This window comes from Pelodiscus sinensis, chromosome 6, assembly GCF_049634645.1.
Source record: "Pelodiscus sinensis isolate JC-2024 chromosome 6, ASM4963464v1, whole genome shotgun sequence".
NCBI lineage: Eukaryota > Metazoa > Chordata > Testudines > Trionychidae > Pelodiscus > Pelodiscus sinensis.
In genome coordinates this window covers 18,770,856-18,791,277 of record NC_134716.1, presented here as the reverse complement: position 1 = coordinate 18,791,277, position 20,422 = coordinate 18,770,856, and the positions used below count along the sequence as shown (strand labels likewise).

Sequence of the window (20,422 nt, the reverse complement as noted above, 5' to 3'; positions counted from 1 at the left end):
TTCAGTCACTGCAACCCCACTGACTGAGGCATTTCTTAGGAACCTAAGGACCCAAATTATTTAATAATTTGTAGCTCCAAGTCAACACTTTTAATTGCATCTGGAAGCAAACAGGGAGTCAGAATAGTGTTTAGCATAGAAATGATAGTATGCTTTATTTGGCTAACTCTGCCAAGCAGCTGCATTCAACTGTAATTCTAAGTGGTCTTTGAGTCTGGACCCATACTGTACACATCACAGTAATGAAATCCAGAAGTCACATAGGCATGAATCATCGTGGTGTAATCCAGCTCTAGCAATACATCTTTAAACAAGAGCAGTTTGTAAAATGATCGTTTGGTCCCCTGGTGCCACATGTACATCCAGGTTTCAGTGAGGATGCAGCAGCACCTGGAAATCTTAAATGAAAGAAAGGTGGGAAAGACAGTCATTCCACTTAAGACATACTTAGTGCCTCTATCTTGTCCAAATTAAGCTTCTACCAGCTTGCCTTTTTTCTAAGCATTGCAGTCCCCCAGGCACTAGGAAAGCTAGGATGCTACACCATCTGGGTTTGATAGATATAGAACTATGTGCCATGTGCATTTTGATAGAACTACAACCCAAGTTGTATTGTTTTCCTCAGCATGACATACAGGAGGGGCAATCAAAGTCAATCTGGAAGAACATACATGAGAACTATTTGGACAGATAAGCAATTGATCAAAAAGTCACATTCTTTAATGACTTGGAGCCAAATCCTATTCTCATTGAATTCAAGACAAAAATCTTGTTGATTTCAGTGGGAACGGGCTTTGACATTTGGAGAGGAAAGAGCAAAACCACTCAAGAAAGGGCTATGTGGCTCACCACAGGTATCAAAGGCTGCTGACTCATGAGAAAGTCAGTGGACATCTGATGTTGCAAAGGAGAGATCAGCAATCAGTGAGCCTAGAATAGTCTCTGTATCATGTCCAACACAGAAATCTTTCTGCAGAGGATCAAGGAAATATGAAAGCTCCAGATTACCGTGAAGTTGTTTGATCACCATCTTCCTTCTCAAGGGTACTAAAAAGGGAAAATTAGAGACAGGGTGTGTCTGCAGGATTGTACTGGGAAGCACAGTAGTGAAAGTAGCAGAATGTATGGCTGCCGCTCCCAGGAACCAGTGCCCCTAGTTGCCAGCTCTGGCATAGTTATGTCAGAAAATTTCAAATGAAAAAGCCTTCCAGCAGGATTTTACAGACTCTAGACAGAAGATGCAGCAGTAATGGAGGAATAGAAGGCAGGTCTGGGAGTGGTTTGGCTGCATTATAAGAGCTCATGGCATGAGGTGCTGACTCCTGGGAGCAGCAGCCCTGCTTTTTGCTCCTTTCACTGCTATGGTTCCTGGGAGAGCCCCTGTGGTTCTGAAAATGTCTCTCCGGTATGTTGTACTAGCAATAAATGTCTTAATGGTACCTCATTGTACTGGGTTACTTGCACTATTGCTTGTGATGATGGAAGCTAAGGAATTTTCAGCCAGAAGTCTGAGTTTTAACATATGAAATGAAAAAGGTGGGTTCATCTTAAAGCAAAATATTAGAAAGCCAGATCTTCCAGTCACCTTGCAGTTCTGGAGTTCAGAACTGTTCAGAATCCTTCCACAAATGGGTATAGTATAATCTGTCATTGAATAGGCTGAAATCCCCGCCCCTCCAAAAAACGCTGCATAAAACCGTGACCCTACTGAGGTCTATGGCAAAACTTCCTTTGACTTCGGTGGGACCAGTATAGATACAAGACCTGTCTGTTTCCTTGAGTGTGAGCCTGCACTTATTAAACTAAACAGGATTTCTCACATACATAAAGCTGAGGGGGCGTTTGTGGAATCAGAATATTAGTGTTAATATTAATGCCTACTTTTATAATTCATAGAGCTGGTCAGAAAACAGGGAGATATTGTGAAAATTTCACATTACTTGTTTTTTATGGAAACTTCATTTGAAATTTTCTTAAGTGCTGTAATAACATTTAGATCTGGTGCTAGAGATTTATAATTAAAACAAAGTTGTTGCATGCGAATAACTAAAGGAGATTTCAAAATGCTACAAGTTTTGGTCCAATCCTTAATTAGGCAAAACTCTTACTGAAGTCAAGGAATAAAATCTAAATAATGAATATATGCATTATTCACTACTGAGATGATAGTATAATATTTTAAGATTTATTTTTATAAAGTGTTTAGAATGGGAGAGCAACAGATAGCTTTTCATAAACAGGGAGTCAAGTCCTGATTTTAAGTCAGTAGAGAAATTCTAATTAACTTCAGTAGGATTTAGGTTCAATATGAAATAATTATGGCCCTCCCACTGAAGTCAGTGACAAAATTTGCAGTGACAAAAGAGGGATCCAGAAATGCTTTCTTTTATATGGTATTTGGTATATAGGTGTACAGTAGGTATTTTATGTGATGAATGGGAAAATTGAGTGATAACTGGTTACTTTTTTTAATAGCTGCGTTCTTGTCTTGGCCTTCCTGCCACTTTTGTATCCAGAGTCTTTTACAGTAATTCCTGATTTAACACTATAGATATGTTTCAGAAAATGATCATGTTAAGTGAAAACATGTTATGCGGAGTCAATTTTCCCATTAAAAATAATGGAAAAGATGGGGGTTGCATTTCAAGCAGTGTCGTCTGTTGGGACTGGGACATAAGGTTGGGGAAAAAAGGGGACTGGGTTACAGCAGGGAGGGGAGATGTTTGGCTCTGGGGAAGATATGGGGAGAAGAGAGGAGGGGGATTGGTTTGGGAGTATGCCCCTGTGACGGGTCTACCGGGATCCACACTGTGTCCTGCGAGGGGGGTTCGCCAGGGAACGGTGCGGCGAGCGGCAAACCCTCCACCGCTTTGCAGGGAGGCAGGGGAAGCCCCGCGCAGCCGCTGGTGACGGGATGACTGGGGAAACCCAGCCGCCGGCCTGCAAGCGGGGATTGAGGAGAGGAGGGCAAGGCGCCAGGCAAGGGGGAGTCAGCAGGGAACGGCGCAGCGAGCGGTGAACCCTCTGACGCTTTTCAGGGAGGCGGGGGAAGCTCCATGCAGACACTGGCTGGGGAAATGGTGTTATTCCTGGGACGGTTGTGTAATTTAAAAAATATTCCCTAAAAAAAAATTGTACTATCGTGAAAACGTGAGGAATTACTGTATAGCATAAAATCATAGCTCTAGAATGTAGTCATCTAGATGGACTACTGACTTTGAGACAAGAAATTGAGGGGAAAAAAGGGTTTCTGAAGATACTTAATGCTTTGACTATATCCAGGTGTTAGGACGGACATTCTGTCTGGAGACAGTCATAAAGGAATCAGCAATTAATTTTTTTAACAAATGTATTGAGCTAGCTAAATGAATCCAGTGAAACAATACAGTGATGCATTCTTTCCCAGACAGCAACCTTGGGTTAAGCAGTGCTTTGTTTTGAACACTGTTGGTGGTGTAGCTTTCAAAGGATGAGTTGTTTTTTTATTTGGTGTATAGTGATAAAATGTCAGATTTTTATAATCGTATTTCTGAATAACATTGTGTAGATACTGAAAGATCTATCCTGACATGTAGCACAGAAAAAGTCTTCTAAATTGTTGAAGAAAAAATGAAATATAAAACGCCATTGCAATATGTAGGAGTATCAAGTGAGGAGGTGGTCATGCAAAAGTACAGGGTTAATATATTGGCAGTGCACTTTGATTGCACTGTTGCTATAGAGGAGCATATTATACTCTTGTATAGCTTATTATTATGATGCCAGTAAATCAAATTGTTACTGCTTATTGTGAGATTTAGCAATGACTCTCATGGTGCCTTTTCATAATTACTATACATGCTGTATAATGTTGATACCGATAGAGGCTGTGAATGTTATATTACTTGGGTTTCATTGTTTGCTGGCTTTTACTATTAACTTCTTTTTGAACTGCAGGGCTCAGAGTTCATGTGTCTGTATAATGACCCCATTTCTAAGATACCTGTATTGTGAACCATCACAATTGCGGGAGAATGCTGAACTGCGAATGGGTCTACTTAAAATCATACTTGAGCCACGTGGTTCTGAGAGCAGAGAAGCACCCTCTACACTAGAACACCTTATTCTTCAACTGCTTTGTGACTTCATTCCACATTTTCAGGTAAAAGTTAATTCACTGCTTGGACTTGCCATTTGCAAATAAACCTTGTCAGAACATTTTTTGTTGTTGCATTTTTGTGTGTTCACACACAATAGTGTATTCCAACTCTCACAAAGTAGATTTGATCAGCAGCTTGGATATCCAGAGCCACTAAGTTTGGTGTTCCCAAGGAAGGTGATATAATGTTATAAAGTGATTAATTCTGATCATGCAAGGTCTAAGTGGAAACAAGTTTTCTGTTGAGTTAGTAATTAATAATACTGATGACCTTTTATGTAGTTCAGGTGGGAGAGTTAAACATGGAAGAGCTAAACTAATGTTGTTGTCTTCAACCAGTCACAGTCTGCTGTTATGGTCCGTTCTCAAGATTGAGCTTTTTTGAGAAAACTCGTAGCACTTGAATTTGGACGAGAGGTTTTAAAATATGAAATAGGCTAAACAAAGTGCTTGTGTTTTAATAAGATAATTTGGGGGGCAAATTCTGCCCTTACTTAAGTGTGACGCGGAAGCCAGAGGGACTGTATACCTGAAGGTGGAAGTAGACTCTGTTGAATTAGGGTTGTAGCCTAGGAAAGAACTCTAGTAAAATGTGGGTGAATAAGGCTCGCCAATCTGACCAGAAATTGTAAGTTCCTCCCCTCTATCCCAGGTTACAATGTGGTGGAACCGTAAGATTTCCCCTCGTGAGGGTCCGCCAACGACCGACAACAAGTAAACTTAAATTCAGGAAATGAAAGAGAAAACAATTTTATTGCCAAAGGGAAAATAATGGTAACAACCACAATGAATATGGCAGTCTGGACAGAGATTAACTGGATACTTCCCCCAGATGGCATTAACAAAATAAAACTAAAACTTATCTAGGTATACAGAAATTAATCATTTAGCAATATCTCATACCCACAGGATCTTAATGCTCCCAAGGCAGGGCATGAAGAGCCAGCCTCCCTTTGCCTAAAAGGCCTTGGAGCAGGTGGTATGTGAGATATGTAAAGCAAGCTTAAACAAAATTTAAGAAGCAAGAAGGAAATACAAAGATAGATTAAATATAAGTATATGATTTCTGATCTTAAGTACTCCAGAGTTGGCGCTGTCAGCAACTGTTGAAGCAGCAGCTCCGATTTCCCAAGTTCCTAGGCCTAAATACCCTTTTTGGCACCAAAATGTTCAACCACCTGCCTGTAGTGGGGCTTGGTACCCTAAGATTTCTGTGGGTGCTATCTCTAATTGGAGAAAATACTGGGGAACTCATAAATATGTATCAGACATAACTGACACTTTCTTGGGCTCCATCCCAGAATTACTTAAGAAAGGCGGGAAATTGCGGATTTGACTTGGGAATCTGTTAGCTGTTTATATAGGAAGTACGGAATGGCAGTTACCAACAAGTTAGCAGATTTTATTGCTGATTCAGAGAAAAATTAACAAAATAACTTATCACACCAACTGCAGACTCTTCCCTCATACATCTTTTGGAAAATAACAGAAAAAAACCATAAATCTTAACCATATCAGCTCAGCTAACATTTTCCTGCTAAAAGCAATCCTACAGAAAATTAATTCTGCAGGTACCTTCTGTTGCTAGCCTATTTAAATCTATATAAATACAGAATAAAATAGGACAGGTGCAATTTAGCAGGCTACAGGCTGGGCTTATGAAAGGAGCTTATCTCTCACTGAATTTCAATGCACATTAGAGTGCCTAATTATCTTGGGCTGCTTTCAAAATATGGCTTATAGCTCACTGGTGAGAAGAGGGGAAGAATGTTCCAGTAGTTAGATTGCAAGCCTGAGACTCAGGAGATGCTGGAGGGACTTCTCTGCTCTGTCCCAGACTTCCTGAGGGAGCTTTGGCAAGTCCCTTAGGTTGGATCTGTGCTATATGATTAGGTCAACATAGACTGTCTTACATTGACCTAGTAGGGGAAGTGTCTTCACATGCATTTGGATCCCACCATGTATATGTCTCTTTGTGCTGATGTAGTAACACCACTTCCCTGAGTGGTGTTGTCACTATCAGTGCAATTAGATTGACAAGCATCAGTGTAGACATAGCTTCAGTGTAGTTTACATAGAATGTTACTGACTTTCAGGAGCCATACCACAATGCCACGCATTGACAATATAGTTGATACAAGTGCTCCTTTTATCATGTACTGCCAACACAAGGCGCCAAATGTGTACATACAAAAAATGTAATAACTGCAGTGGATGTATGCCAACAAATAATTCTGTAGTGTGAACATGGATGTTGTCTCTGTGACTTAGTTCCCTTTCTGTAAAATGGGAATATTAAGTGTGGAAAGGATTTATGGGATACATTCATTGTGACACGGATGTGGGCAGCTCTGCCCAGTACGGGGTGAATGAGCCCATCTCCCTTCTTTGACTCTCGTGTAATTTTTAGCTTTTTCTGTACCTATAGCTCCGCCCACAATTCTTCAGCTGAGTGGCCTACCCACCGAAGTCAGCAAACTCAGCCTCATCCACAGGGCAGGTTTTCCCAATGTCTGGATTCAGCAAATCTGCTTCTATTTGTAGGGTAGTGGGACACAATAGAGAGAATCAATGACTTGCCCCTATTCGCAGGGCTGTGCAGCCCAATAGCTAGGGCCAATAAAATGCCCCTATTTGTGGGGGGAGGAAGGGGGAACTTGATAGCAAGAGTCAATAACTCACCCTTATTCACAGGGTAGTGCGGACCTATGGCCAAAGTTGTTAAGTTGCTTCATGGGGGTGTATGGTCCCCTCTCAAGGGACAGGAGTTAGGGGATGACATTGTATCCCCTGGCAGGGGAATCCAGGCCCTTCCCTGGGCTGCTTCCTGCTGCAGTTGCTTGAGCTCCAGCATGGATCTTTGTCCCTTCTGTTTGCCTCTGGAACCTGTGAGGTGTCTAGAAGTATCTGGCCTGCATGGTAGTGCCTTGGCATCTGGATGGATGCTACAGCTTTCCTGGAACAAGTGATGCATGTCCTCTCCCTCCGGCCACCAGCCTCAACTGAGCTGAGCTGTCCCCTTTTATATCTCTGCAGCTCAAGCTTGTTCAGCAAAGTTAAGGGGGACTGGCTTTCTCAGACCTCAGAGCTGGGTTAACTCCCTCCTGTCCAGTGTGAAGTGAGTGCACTCCATCTCTCTTACAAAATATTGTAGGTGCTAATAGACATCAAAAGGGACACTGGCAAGCTTCTGAGAAAAAAAGTTACGAACCTGCTAGAAATCATCTAATTTTCTTAAATGTGTACAAAGCTTCACATGTTTTTCACTGTGCCCTGGTCCACAGATTGTTGTTCATTGCAGCTAAGGAAAATCTTTGGCCAAGTATTTGAGTGTGTTTTCATAATCTGTCATTCCTTCCTTTTCTGATCCCCAAACCCTTTTTATCCTTTATTTAGCCACTCCCTTCGTCCTGCTACTGTGTATTACATAAATGTGGAAACACTTTTTGTCTTATTATGGTGGCCTCTGCTGGTGAATAGTTCACTGGTCACCTGCAGACTTTGCTCTTGATACATTCAATAGACACAAGGCTTCTGATTAGAGCAGATAGTTCATTGTTCTTAATCCCTTGGAATAAATGTCAAGGTGGGAGAGATCAAAACCTTATCCATAACACTAGCTCCAAAATTTTCCCCCCTGTTTTTATTACTGAGTTTCCAACTGCAGCCAGACAGATCATGCCATCAGCCATTCAATGTTAGCATTGGTTGTTTATCCGTGAATGTGTTTCTTGCAAACTTCTTAAAAAGTTTGCAGTGAAAAGGTTATACAACTGTTAAGGCCAACTCTAGAAATGAAAACTCTTCCGTGTGTGTGTGTGTGTGTGTGTGTGCGTGCATGCACGCGCGTGTGCGCTTGTGTGTACATGCTTAATTATGTATATAAATTATCTTTTTTTTCCTTCAGATAAAGGACTTGCCACAAGTAACGGAAGCATTGTTCTTTCTAGAAGAATTATTCCGGAGTTTGCTTCGCTACCCTGTATTTTGGAAAGCCCAGTTATCTCGGCTTTGTCTGCAGATGTTGTGCTTCTGTGAGATTTGTCTGAATATGACAGGGGAATGTTCATCTACAATTTGCTTAATAGAGCAAAATGTGGAGATCTTGCATGAAGTAAGAATTTGAGAAGATACAAAAGCTACATTTAAATGCTAAGTTTGTTGCCATTCTAAGGGTGGTTTATCATAATGCATGTAGGTACTCTTGTTAAGAATCTCAGATTAAAAAGAGTTTCATATAAAAAAGCTCATTCTGCATTGAAAAAGTGAAAAGTGCTCAGTATTGTTCTCATGTAGAGACTAACACACACTTAATACCAAATTCACAAGCGAATAGCATCCTCTATTTTTGCAACAAGCACCAACTTTCAGTACAAATTAAGAAATCTGATGTGTTTGGATCAGACTGTAATACTCCTTCAGGGTTGGCAGTTGCAAATCAGAGGGTCTTGTGCCTCTAAGTTGCATAGATGCTTTTTAAATCTCAACCTTCACTGTCTGTATATGGCCGCAGGAGTCTAATGGAGTTTTGAAAAATTTGATCTATATTTCTAAAACAGTTCCCAGTTAACTTTTAATGTATTGAAAATGTAAACAACTTTTCATATTAATGCTGAAGTAGTTTTATTTTGAAGTGACACAGGTTTTTTGCCATCTAGAGAAAATTGCTTTAGATGAAATCTCCATATATCAACAACTATGTTTTAGCACTGACTGGTTGGATTAAATGGAGACTGTAATGTAAGGAACTTGGCCCAGTGTAGCCTAAATCAAACTGTAGAAAACTAATCAGAATCTTGTGGCTATTTAAAAAAAGAAGACTTAAATTGTATTGAAGCTCATGCTTTCCAGTTGATTACCTTTACTGAAAGGTTGCTGCTTTTAAATTTCGAGGTTTGATCAGGTACACTGTGTTCAGTGTACTATGTGCATTAAAAAGATCTGTAATATTGATGTTTTATTTTGACTCCATCTGGCTCAAAACTAAAGTCTTCAAACATTTTTTATTGCCTATTTAGGACTTTCCAGTTGAACAGGCCATAATTGGATTGGGTTTACTTCTACTCCAGAGTCCAGCATGTCAGCAGAAACCCATCTTAAACCTAGGTAAAGTCTTATTTAGAATCTCCAGTTTTCAAAATCCTGGTTTCTTGTTAGTGTTTCCTTAAACTTAAGATATTGTCTTTATGTAGTTGATGGTCTTTGAAGTTAGATGCAGAGATTGGAATGTTTATTGAATTAAGCTGTAATTTTTTGTTAATTAAAGTAAAAGTTTGATATGGGGGAGCCAAAGGTGCAAAGATCCCTCCTCCCCTTTTGTTTCCTGTCATGTATATTAGCATCTACTGTCTTGTTCTTTCTTTGTATCAGGGTTTAATTTTTTTATGCCATCGGCAGAATAGTCTTAGCACAGGTTTCAGGCCTGCTGTACCTGTTATTTCTGACAGTTCTTCTGATCTTGTGTTTGATAATCTTGAGGGCACAGAGTATAGCTTATTAGTTAAGCTGGGATTTTGACTTATTGTTTTGGAAAGAGAGCATAGACGTTTCCTGCTGATATATTAGAAAGGAGTTTCTATTGCATTCTATTTCCATGCTTCTTGATGTAAGATAGTCAGGTAGTTTGGTACAAAGGAGACATGAAATGTACATTTGGTGATGGAGTCCTTACCAGGAAAGTAATTTGCACTGTGGCGGTACAATGTATATTGCAACTCTTTGCAATTGTTACTATGCTTGACCAGGTTGTTGGCTAGAAAATACATATGTCGTGTTGAAAATCATAACTTTTTTTTCCATCTGTTTTTTTTCTCATGCTCAAATAGGCTGCAAGCTTCTTTCCTGTCCAGAAATTCAGAAGATTCCAGCCATGGCTATCATCTTAGTGATGCCTGTGTTGCAGATCTTATCGTCAACAGCAGTTGAGGATTGTATATCAGAGGAAGAATCTGCCCCCACGAGGCAACAGTTGGCTATAAATCTTTTGGAGATGGTGCAGCAGGAAGGCATAAAGGATAAAAAGAAACAGGTAAAGGTTTAATTCAGGGTTTTCCCTTCTTTTGGGTGCAGGAGAATGTAACCGTTTTTCTGCATCATTACATGCAGTAATAGAGATTATTAAAGGTAGTGTGTATTCTTTTTAAATTTCACATGAAAACTGTCACAATGTGCATTAAAGGTAAGTAAAATCGAAGTGCTAGGAAGGCTGCAAAAACCACCTCTAGGTTTTGGCATTGCTTCTACCTGTATGGTGCGTTTTTTTTTCTTTTTTTTAAACAACTTTATATCTGCATATACAGTTTTAAGGGTATAAGTACGTTTTCATCCTGTGTTGCTTTCCAAATAGATACTCTCAGTACATCAATAAACTTTGGTCTCCTTCAGATTCCTGCTATGGTATTCTCATTCATCTGCTTCCTCCCAGCAATATAGTCGCATTAATTGCTACTCTTTTCTTCTCATTCTGCTTTGTTGGGGATAGGGAAGGAGAACAAAGTAAAAAGGGGCATAAAAGTGCTACATATTATGGTGTCAAATGAATCTTTTTGTTAGTTATTGTTGCTCCCCTCTTATTTACTGATGCAGGATCTTGAGCCTGAGAACTCTCTTTCTCCCTACCCCCACAGAATCGGAGAAATGTAGGGCTAAAAGGAGCCTTGAGAAATCAAGTGCAGCCTCCTTCACTGAGAGAGAACCAAGTAAACCTAGTTAATTCCTGAGAAGTATTTGTCTAGCCTTTTTCTTAAAAGCCTCTACTGGTAAGGATTTCCATCATCTCCCTGGGAAACCTATTCAAGTACTTTACTTTCTAACTATATGAGCTGTTTTTCCAGATACCTCACCTAAATCTGTCTTCCTGTAGATTCAGGCCATGTCTCCGCATGCAGGAAGGTGGATGCTGGAGCGGTCAATCTTTGGTTGTTCAATTTAGCGGGTCTAGTAAGGACCCACTAAATGAAACACTGAAGGTGCTCCTGTTGGTGCCAGTAGTCCTACTTTTTGTGAGGAGTAAGGGAAGCAGACAGGAGTGTTTCTCCCTGTGATCTCCCATTGTGAGGCCAGTGCTGAAGCTTGGTTTTACGTAGCTAGAATTATGTACCTTTAGCCAACCTTCCCCTGTAGTGTGGGCCTGACTTAAGCCTATTACTTCTTGTCCTATCTTCAGTGGACATGGGAACTGACTGTAAAAGCTCTTAATGTATCTGAAGACTGTTTTCAGATCGATCCACAGTATTCTTTGGTCAAGATTAACATGATGGGTTTTTTAACCTTTCCTCATAGGTCAGGTTTTCAAAATCTGTGTCAAGATGCAGAGTTTGTTGTCTAAATCATTGAAGGCAGATGATGATCCAGTCTCCTTTTGACAACTTCCATCCAAATGTTCTAAGGATAGGTGAGAGTTGTCCGTCTTTTCAGCATTGTGCAAGTTAGGCTCCATGTGCTTCTTGACAGCTGTTTTCAACTCTTCCTGGAGGTTAATCGGATTGATGGTGCATTTGAGACACCAAAACATAGCATTTTTTTCTCCTTGTTTCCACATCTAGAGTCCAACTCCCCGTTAGTGGTTTTTTTTCTTCAGAAGTCCATAGATGTCAGCCCACAAAAGGTAAACCATATTATAGCATGGATAGATGGGAACTCCTTAAATGAAGGCACTGTGATGCAATATTAAAGTACATAATTGTGAGTTTAAATGCTTATCACTGCACCAGGTAGCTGTCTTCTGGTCATGGGGATATAGGGATCAAAATGCTATAATTTCAGTTGTCTGTAAAGGAAGCTGTACTATCTAGTCATTCAAGTTATCTCCCAGGAGCCCAAACTCCAAAACGTGAAGGCTTTTCTCAAGTTGAGCTAGAGATTTTAGATGTTATATAGCTTTTACAGTCTTTTATTTCTAACTGTTTAATCTGGGTCCCTCAATCTTCCTAGGGAGATGTGTTTCCAGGATTTGTATCCTAGGTTTCCCCCTCAAAGTTCTGGAAACCTGGTTACTGTAGTGACTCATGAACTATGAAGAGGTGTGGTAACCCATGGTTCTGAAAATCACAAGAACAGCCATACTAAGTCAGACTAGTTGTCTGTCCAGGCCAGTATCTTGTGTTTTTAATAGTGACCTGTGCCAAGTGCTTCACAGGGAATGAAGGGTACGTCTACACAGCAGCATTATTTCAGAATAACTGACGTTATTCCGAGATTACAAAAAGTGCATCTATATTACAAGCCTTTATTTCAACATCATGTTGAGCTGGAGGACTTCTTACTCTGACTCCTGTAACCCTCATTTCACAAGGAGTAAGGGAAGTCAAAGTAAGAGTGTTTTTCCTTCGACTTCCTGCTGTGTAGACAGTGCCAAAAGCTGAAATACGCTGTTTTGAGTTGAGTTATGTGTAGCTTATTTCAAGTTTAGCTCTGCTGTGTAGGCGTCCCCAAGAGAACAGGGCAATTATCAAATGATCCATTTCCTTGAGTCCTAGCTTCTGGCAGTCAGACACTTAGGGTACGTCTAGACTACCGCGTTTTGTCGACGGAAGTGTTGTCGACAGATACTGTCGACAAAACTTCCGTCAACAATTTGCGTCCAGACACATGGAGTTCTGTCGACAAAGCAAGCCGCTTTGTCTACAGAACTCCGTAGTCTGGACGCAGTGTTACAGGCAATAACACCTGTCGACAGAGTTCTGTCGACAGAAAGTGTTATGCCTCATAAAATGAGGTATACCAGCGTCGACAAAACCGTGGAGTTCTGTCGACGTTATGTCGACAGAACTCCGCAGTAGTGTAGACGCTGGTATTGTTTTGTCGACAAAAGTGGACTTTCGTCGACAAAACTAGGTAGTCTAGACACACCCTTAGAAACGTCCAAGTACAAGGTTGCTAATAGCCATTCACAAGTCTTTTTCCCATTGACTTGTCCCGTTCTTTATAGACCCCATTTATTGTTTAGGCCTTCACAACATCCTTCAAAAAGTTCCGCAACTTGACTGTGTTGTGTACAGAAGAACTTCTTTTTTGTTTGTTTTAAAGCTGCTGCCCATTCATTTCTTTGGGTGACTTTTGCTTCTTGTGTTACGTCAAGGGGTAAATAACACTTGCTAATTCACTTATTGCACTCTGTTCATATGATTTTATAGTCTTCTATCACATTTCCCCTTAGCAGTCTCTTTTCTAAGACAAACAGTCATCTGATCACACCTTCATAAAGTATTACACGATTCCACCATGCTCCATAATCAATACTGTAGTAGTCACTGCGTTTCTCTCCGTAGTCTGTAGCAATTAACTGAAGCCCACCTTTCATCTAAATGGGCACTACTGCACAGTCACCAACAGTGGAGCACCCACGGGAACATCTCTTTCTTCGATTGAAGTTACTCATTCTGTGCAGTAATGATTGTTCTTTGAGATGTGTGTCCCCATGGGTACTTGATTACCTGCCTCCCCTCCCAACTTATTCAGGCAATAATAATAGCCCATGAGGGCGTCAAAGAAGAAACCGAGGGGAAATGGGCTGTGCACACTACTTCAGAGGTGGAAACACCACTCTCTGCTTGTACATGCTCAGCCCTCCCTATCTCTGCTTCACAAGTCTCCCATCTGTGGAGCCGGGACAAGCCCAACACAGCAGTGGAGCACCCGCAGGGGGACACATCTCGAAGAACAATTGTTATGCACAGAGCGAGTAACTTCTCTTTCCCGGCTCATACCCAGTCCCCACTACTCCCCTATCTCCCCTGCCCCTCACGGAGACTGTACTTTTAAGCTGACTCCCCCCTAGCACCGGCTCCTGTTCTGCCTTCTTTCTACTACTGATAGAGGCAGCAGGGGGGCAGGAAGCGACTAGTTGAGGGACTAGTCGACTTTCTGATAAGCTTTTGCTTATCAGATAGTTGACTAGTCACTTAGATCCCTATGGAGAGCTGCCGAATTAATTCTAGTCATAACTAAACTTTGCTGGCAATTTGTATACGAATAAACAATAGTACTCCCAAATATATGGAAAGGAAAAGGGCATGATTCTTTAGAGAGGGAAAGGGAATTGTGGTCACCTACACTGCTATAAGAACCTTGTGTTTTTCTAGCTCACTGTATGCAGTTAGGATGTAGAAATTATTAACACCATAGTCGTTCATTTCACTAAAATGCACAAATACAAATGAAGTTGTTCCGGTTAAATACTGAGATTCTCTCCCTTCTCTCTTCTCAAAGGAACAATGTGTCAGAAAGGGAGTAAGTCATTGTAAAAGAATGTTATATGCCTGTGTAGGTTACTACTGTACCTGCTGTTTAATGGTAAGGAAATTAAACCTATCTCCACAGAACAGTCTCTGAATCTCACAATTCAGTGGAATACATGCCTGAACTATTGTTTGAAAAATGCAACAAAAAAACTGATCTGTCTCTGCCACCAAGGGATACATTTTCTGTCAGTGCTGACACAGTTCCAGTGGAATTTGCTTGGCGAAATTTCTCTTCAGGACATTTCTCAGACTGGAATTGCAGTGGTTATGTGTTTTTCCTTTGTAATCCTCAAAACACTTATGGTGTTGCAGCTTTTTCTCAGCATTTATTTTCCTTTATTAATGTTGCAGTAGTAAGACATTTGAAGTGTAGGTGTAACCAACCTCAATTCTAGTAGTGGTTTCAGCTATGTTGAAATTACCTCTTAGGGACTGATCCTGATTTTCAGATGCCAGAGAGAGCTGAAATAAGCCACTATCCTGCTGGATAAGACCTCTAGCAATACCACCTAAAGATCCTGAGCTTATTCATCTGCCCACATTCTGATTACATTAGCCTTTCTCTGACAAACGGACAGTGGATTGCAGGTTGTTGAGTTTTTCACATAGGTGTTGGAATGCATATTGGAATAAGAACTAATTCTAATTTAAATGCTATCCTAAAAAGGTCATTTAAAGTATAGAGACTTTATAGTTCTCATTAATCAAAATGAATTTGTTACATTAAAAATACCATAAAAATTAAAGTTGAAGATTTATTTAGAACTGCTATGACTGCTGATAGAGAATCTCTCTTGTGCTTGGAAATTTAAGAATGAATGTCCCTGACTAAGAAGTGTCACTTTCTACTTTCCTGCTGGAAATCTTTCAAATTCATTCCTTACTTCATCTGTAACACTAGAAGATTTACTTGGTGTTCCTTGAGTCCTTAACTCATTTTTTTTTTCATGTAAATCGTTGCTCTGGGGTGAGGCTGTGGCAATTTATTGCTGCCTAGCGAGAAGGGACATTCAAAACAGGGCATTTGAGTTATGTTGCTCTTTAGTGACAGAACCGATGTACAAGCAAATTAGGGTTTTGGTGATGACTGAATGTTTGTTCTTCTTCGCGGAGTCTCCCTGTGAGTGCTCCACGTTAGGCGTTTCAGTGCTGTGTGCTTACAATCAGAGATTTACAGCAGCGGTGCCCCGGGTGGTGACATGCGCACAGTGCCATCTCACAATTCTGTGAATGGTAATGGATGCATGTTGTTAACTATCCCTCAGATCCTTCACTACCACCTTTGGCATAGGTTGGAACACGGCAGTTCTTTGTTTCATATTTCAGATAAGATTCCCTTATTCTTCAGACCTACCCATGGTCTCTTCTTTTCTTTTTTAATACCCCAGTTGATATTACTTCTTGGAAAAAAAATCCTTTTGTTATCCTTTTCTCAACAGGATTTTCACTATGCCAGGCTCACCTGGTTTTAAAAGATGCTTCACTTGCAGGCTTTCCATACCTACATCATATGGCCAAACTCAGTGCATAAGGGGCCTTGCAGATGCACATGTTTCACAGAAATGCCCTAAATGTAAAAATACAGGCAGTCCCCAAGTTACGCGGATCCGACTTAGGTTGGATCCGCAGTTACGAATGGGGTTTGCTCCGCGTCTCCCTGGTCTGCTGGACTCCAGCAGACCAAGGAGATGGGGAGCAAAGCCTCTGAGGATGCCGGCAGCGGGACAGCCACGGCGCGTCTGGGTTGTCCCGCTGCCCGCGTGCTCCGCGGCTTTGCTCCGCGTCTCCCTGGAGACCAGCAGACCAGGGAGACGCGGAGCAAAGCCGCAGAGCACGCGGGCAGTGGGACAGCCCAGACGCGCCGCGGCTGTCCCGTTGCCGGTGTCCTCAGAGGCTTTGCTCCCTGTCTCCCTGGTCTGCTGGTCTCCAGCAGACCAGAGAGACGCAGAGCAAAGCCATGGAGGACATGGGCGGCGGGACCGCGGTGCGTCTCGGTCCGCCGCCCGCGTCTCCCTGGTCTGCTGTGGGGGGGGAGCGCAGCTAGTACACCGCCCCCCCCCCCCCAGCAGACCAGGCTTTTCTCTGGACGCCTGTGGTAGAGCAGCTGGGGCGCTGCCGGTTGGTCCCGCAGCACCGCTCTGGGTGCTACTGGACCAACCCGGCAGCACCCCAGCTGCTCTGCCCCAGGCGTCCTGATTCAGCCGCTGCTGGTCAGTTTCAGCAGCTGCTGAATCAGGACGCCTGGGGCAGAGCAGCTGGGATGCTGCTGGGTTGGTCCAGTAGTGCTGAGGAGCGGTGCTACTGGAGCAACCCAGCAGCACCCCAGCTGCTCTGCCCCAGGCGTCCCCAAGTCAGCCGCTGCTGAAACTGACCAGCGCTGACTACAGGAAGCCCGAGGCAGAGTTGCTCTGCCCCGGGCTTCCTGGAATCAGCCGCTGATCAGTTTCAGCAGCAGCTGACTTGGGGACGCCTGGGGTTCTTAAGTTGAATCTGTATGTATGTCGGAACTGGCATCCATATTCAGCCTGTTTTAACTGATCAGCAGCTGATTCCAGGAGCAACTCTGCCTCGGGCTTCCTGTAGTCAGCCGCTGGTCAGTTTCAGCAGCGGCTGAATCTGGACGCCAGTTCCGACTTACATACAGATTCAACTTAAGAACAAACCTACAGTTCCTATCTTGTACATAACCCGGGGACTGCCTGTACTTCAGTGAGGTCTCTTAGACTACAATTAAAATAGGTCCTCTTGGAAAAATCTTTGAGACCATCTTCAGAACCAGAAGCCCAGACTCTGCAGCCTCAAAAAACACCCACAACTTCGGATTAGGGTTCCTGCCTGCAGGACCCTTCAACTAAGAAAACTTCTAAACAAAAGTGTGTATTCTCGCCTGGGAAGGATTTCCCCTCAAAGTGTTCACCAATGCCAAAGTCCACTTCGATGCCAGCATCACTGTCACCGTCCCTTGGACGCCGGGCACAAAGGTTCTATTAGTCAGGAGTCATAATTTTTCCATATCTAGATGACTGTCTAGTAACAGCAATACAAGGTACAAACTTGACACTCAAGCTCCAAATAAATGATCAAGACACAGCAACTGGAGTTGATAGGAGCTATCCTAGACTACACACAAGCATACACCACATTCCCACACCATCACTTCTTCGCTCTCACCACCCTGGCCACTACCGTCAACAGTCGGCAAGTCTTGGCCAGAAAATGTGTTCAACTTCTAGGGCATGTGTCAGCATTGATTTGCATAGTCAAACTGGCCAGATATCACATGCATTGTCTCCAGGATGGCTCTGGACCTGGTACATTTCACACAAACATTGTGTGGGCAAGTCCCTTGGTGTCAGCAATCACACCATCCAAGGCAAATGGCTGCTCTACGAGACATCGACCCACATCAGTGTGCTTGAGCTGTGTGCTGTCAGAGGTGCATGTGAGTATTTCCTTCCCCTTATTTAGAACATATCAGTAAAGATACTTATTGTGTACAGTATGTATATTCTATTTAAACTGCCAAGAAGAGGGCACTTAATCACCTATGTGCAGAAGCCATCAACCGGTGGCAATGGTGCATAAATCATTAAATAGATATTTCAGCCGCTTACCTGCCAGGATGCCCAAACACAATAGCAGATCACCTAAACAAGCACTTCCACTACAAACACGAGTAGGAGTTGCACCTGCAGGTCCTTCAATACATATTCCAGGCCTGGATCTATCCACACATAGACTTATTAGCAACTCATCACAATTCAAAAGGCCCCAAATATTGCTCCAAGGCGGGACTAGGGATGAACTCCAAAGGAGATGCTCTCCTCATCAAATGGGACTATCCCCATATGTATGCTTTCCCCCCAGTCCCACTATTCAGCAGGATCCTTCAAAAAATTATATGGGACAATTCATGAGTGATACTAATAGCACAAACTTGGCCAAGACAAATGTGGTATCCTTACCTGAATCAACTAGCCATAGTACTTACCTTTAATCTTCCTCACACTTCTCATCTTCGTACCCAAGACGAAAGGTTAATCTGCCATCACGAGATTCTGCTCTTACACCTCAAGGCATGGCTGCTGAAAGGCTAGCTACTTCTCATCTGTCTGCCTCAGAAAAAGTGAAACAAATAATTCTTAACAGCTGTAAGCCTTGCACAAGATATATTTACTCCCAAAAATGGAGTCATTTCCTTACCTGGAATCCCAATCCATCTCTCCACATTCTGCACCACTTCATAAGATTCTGGACTACATACTCTCCTTAAAAAACAAGGCCCTGACTAGCCCCCTCAATTAAAGTACACTTGACTGCAATCTCTGGAGAACATAACAGGGTAGATGGCCATACAGTGTTTGTGCACCCGATAGCTAAGCTATTTCTCAAGGGACTGAATAACATCTTCCCTCCAATAAAGCAGCCAACATCATTATGGGATCTTCACCTAGTTCTCAGAAATCTTACAGGACAATCTTTCAAACCCACAGCCACTTGGTCATTATTGAATCTTTCACTGAAGAATATCTTACTCGTCGCCATCACCATGGCCAGGAAAGGCAGTGAGATAGTTGCCCTTATGGTGGATGCATCCTCTACCATGTTTCTAAAAACAAGGTCATCCTAATGCCACATCCAACATTTTTCCCCAAGTGTCTTCTTTCCACCCTAACCAACTGTTGTACTTACCTGTCTTTTATCCAAAGCCTCCTTCCGATGCCAATAACATGTAAGTATACAAAACCCTTGAGAAAATCACCCTTACTTTTTATTTCGATATCAAGAATGTTTCATGGGCCAAACCATATCTAATCAAAGACGATTGAAATGGATTTCATCATGCATTCGCCTCTGCTACCCTAAACATAGTATTCCTGTACCTAGAAAAATACAAACACACTCTACAAAGACAATGGCTACTTCTATAGCATTCCTTAACAATGTCTCAATTCCAGATATATTCAAAGAAGCCACATGGACTTTCATACACACATTTATGAAACATTATGCCATAGACATATATGCCAACCAGGACACACAGTTCAGCATGTCTGCACATTGACAGCCTCCGAAGCCCTTCCTTCCAGTCCAGTAAATTACTGCTCCATGGTTACCTACAGTGGAGCACCCTTGAAGAAAAAGAGGCATTTATTCTCTTTGTGCAGTAACTGACATGTATCGGTTACCATTTATAGCATTGTGAGAGAACACCACGTGCACATTGCCACCCATGGTACTGCTGCTGAAAATCTCCAATTATAAACACGGGGCTCCACAACACCTGCAGCGGAGCACCCACAGGAACAGTCATCTCAAAGAACATCAGTTACTGCAGAAAGTGAATAATCTCCCCTGTTTCTTCAATGAATAGGGTACCTCAAAGTTCAGTTGGGCAAAATTTGGATTTATTGCATTTTTGGTTTTCAAGCTTTAGATTTGATCTTTCATGATACTAATTTGTTTGTGTTTTCCAGTCAGCCTTGAAGGTCAACTTTCCTATAACCAGTACATACAATTTATTGTATACAACGTGGAGGATCCTAGAGCACATGGAAGAGAAGTCTGCAGTGTCTGCCTGGTTATCTTCCATTAAGTCAGTATTACCATTTATGACTCAAGTTCCCACTCATGTTTTCCTTTTACTGGCTTATCTCCTGGTTCAAGAAAATGGAGAGAGTCTTCGTGGAGTACTGAGTGCCACTGTGGACATAGCCAAGTCAGATTGCTCTCAGGTAAAATCTTATTATTTTTGTATTCTATATGGGTGGTATGCTTCAAGGGCTCTTAGTGTAAAATCCCACATTAGCCTTTTTTATTTAATGTTGGTGTAAAGAGAAATATTTTACTGCTGTGCAGTGAATTAAGAATTATTAATTTTTTTTTTCAGAATGTTTTTCAGGGCATGGTTTGCAATAACATAAGGGATAGTTATTTAAAAAAATAGCACTCATTTCAAGAATGAAAGAATTTTGAGAGTTGTGATTTTTTTCATTCTGATAGCTGCACAGTCAGGGCCGGCCTGAGCCATTCGTGCACCCTG

The 20,422-nt window shown here is 42.0% G+C and overlaps 1 protein-coding gene across 1 annotated transcript in view; it reads left to right on the top strand.

Annotated features, from left to right (window-relative positions):
• Positions 1 to 20,422, top strand: part of FOCAD (focadhesin) — a 227,524-nt gene that overhangs the window by 43,693 nt on the left and 163,409 nt on the right. Inside the window, exons 8-12 of the mRNA XM_075931485.1 lie at positions 3,937 to 4,141; positions 8,046 to 8,252; positions 9,157 to 9,244; positions 9,964 to 10,166; positions 19,857 to 20,114. Of these exons, the coding sequence (XP_075787600.1) occupies positions 3,937 to 4,141; positions 8,046 to 8,252; positions 9,157 to 9,244; positions 9,964 to 10,166; positions 19,857 to 20,114 (961 nt within the window). The remainder of the gene's footprint in view (positions 1 to 3,936; positions 4,142 to 8,045; positions 8,253 to 9,156; positions 9,245 to 9,963; positions 10,167 to 19,856; positions 20,115 to 20,422) is intronic.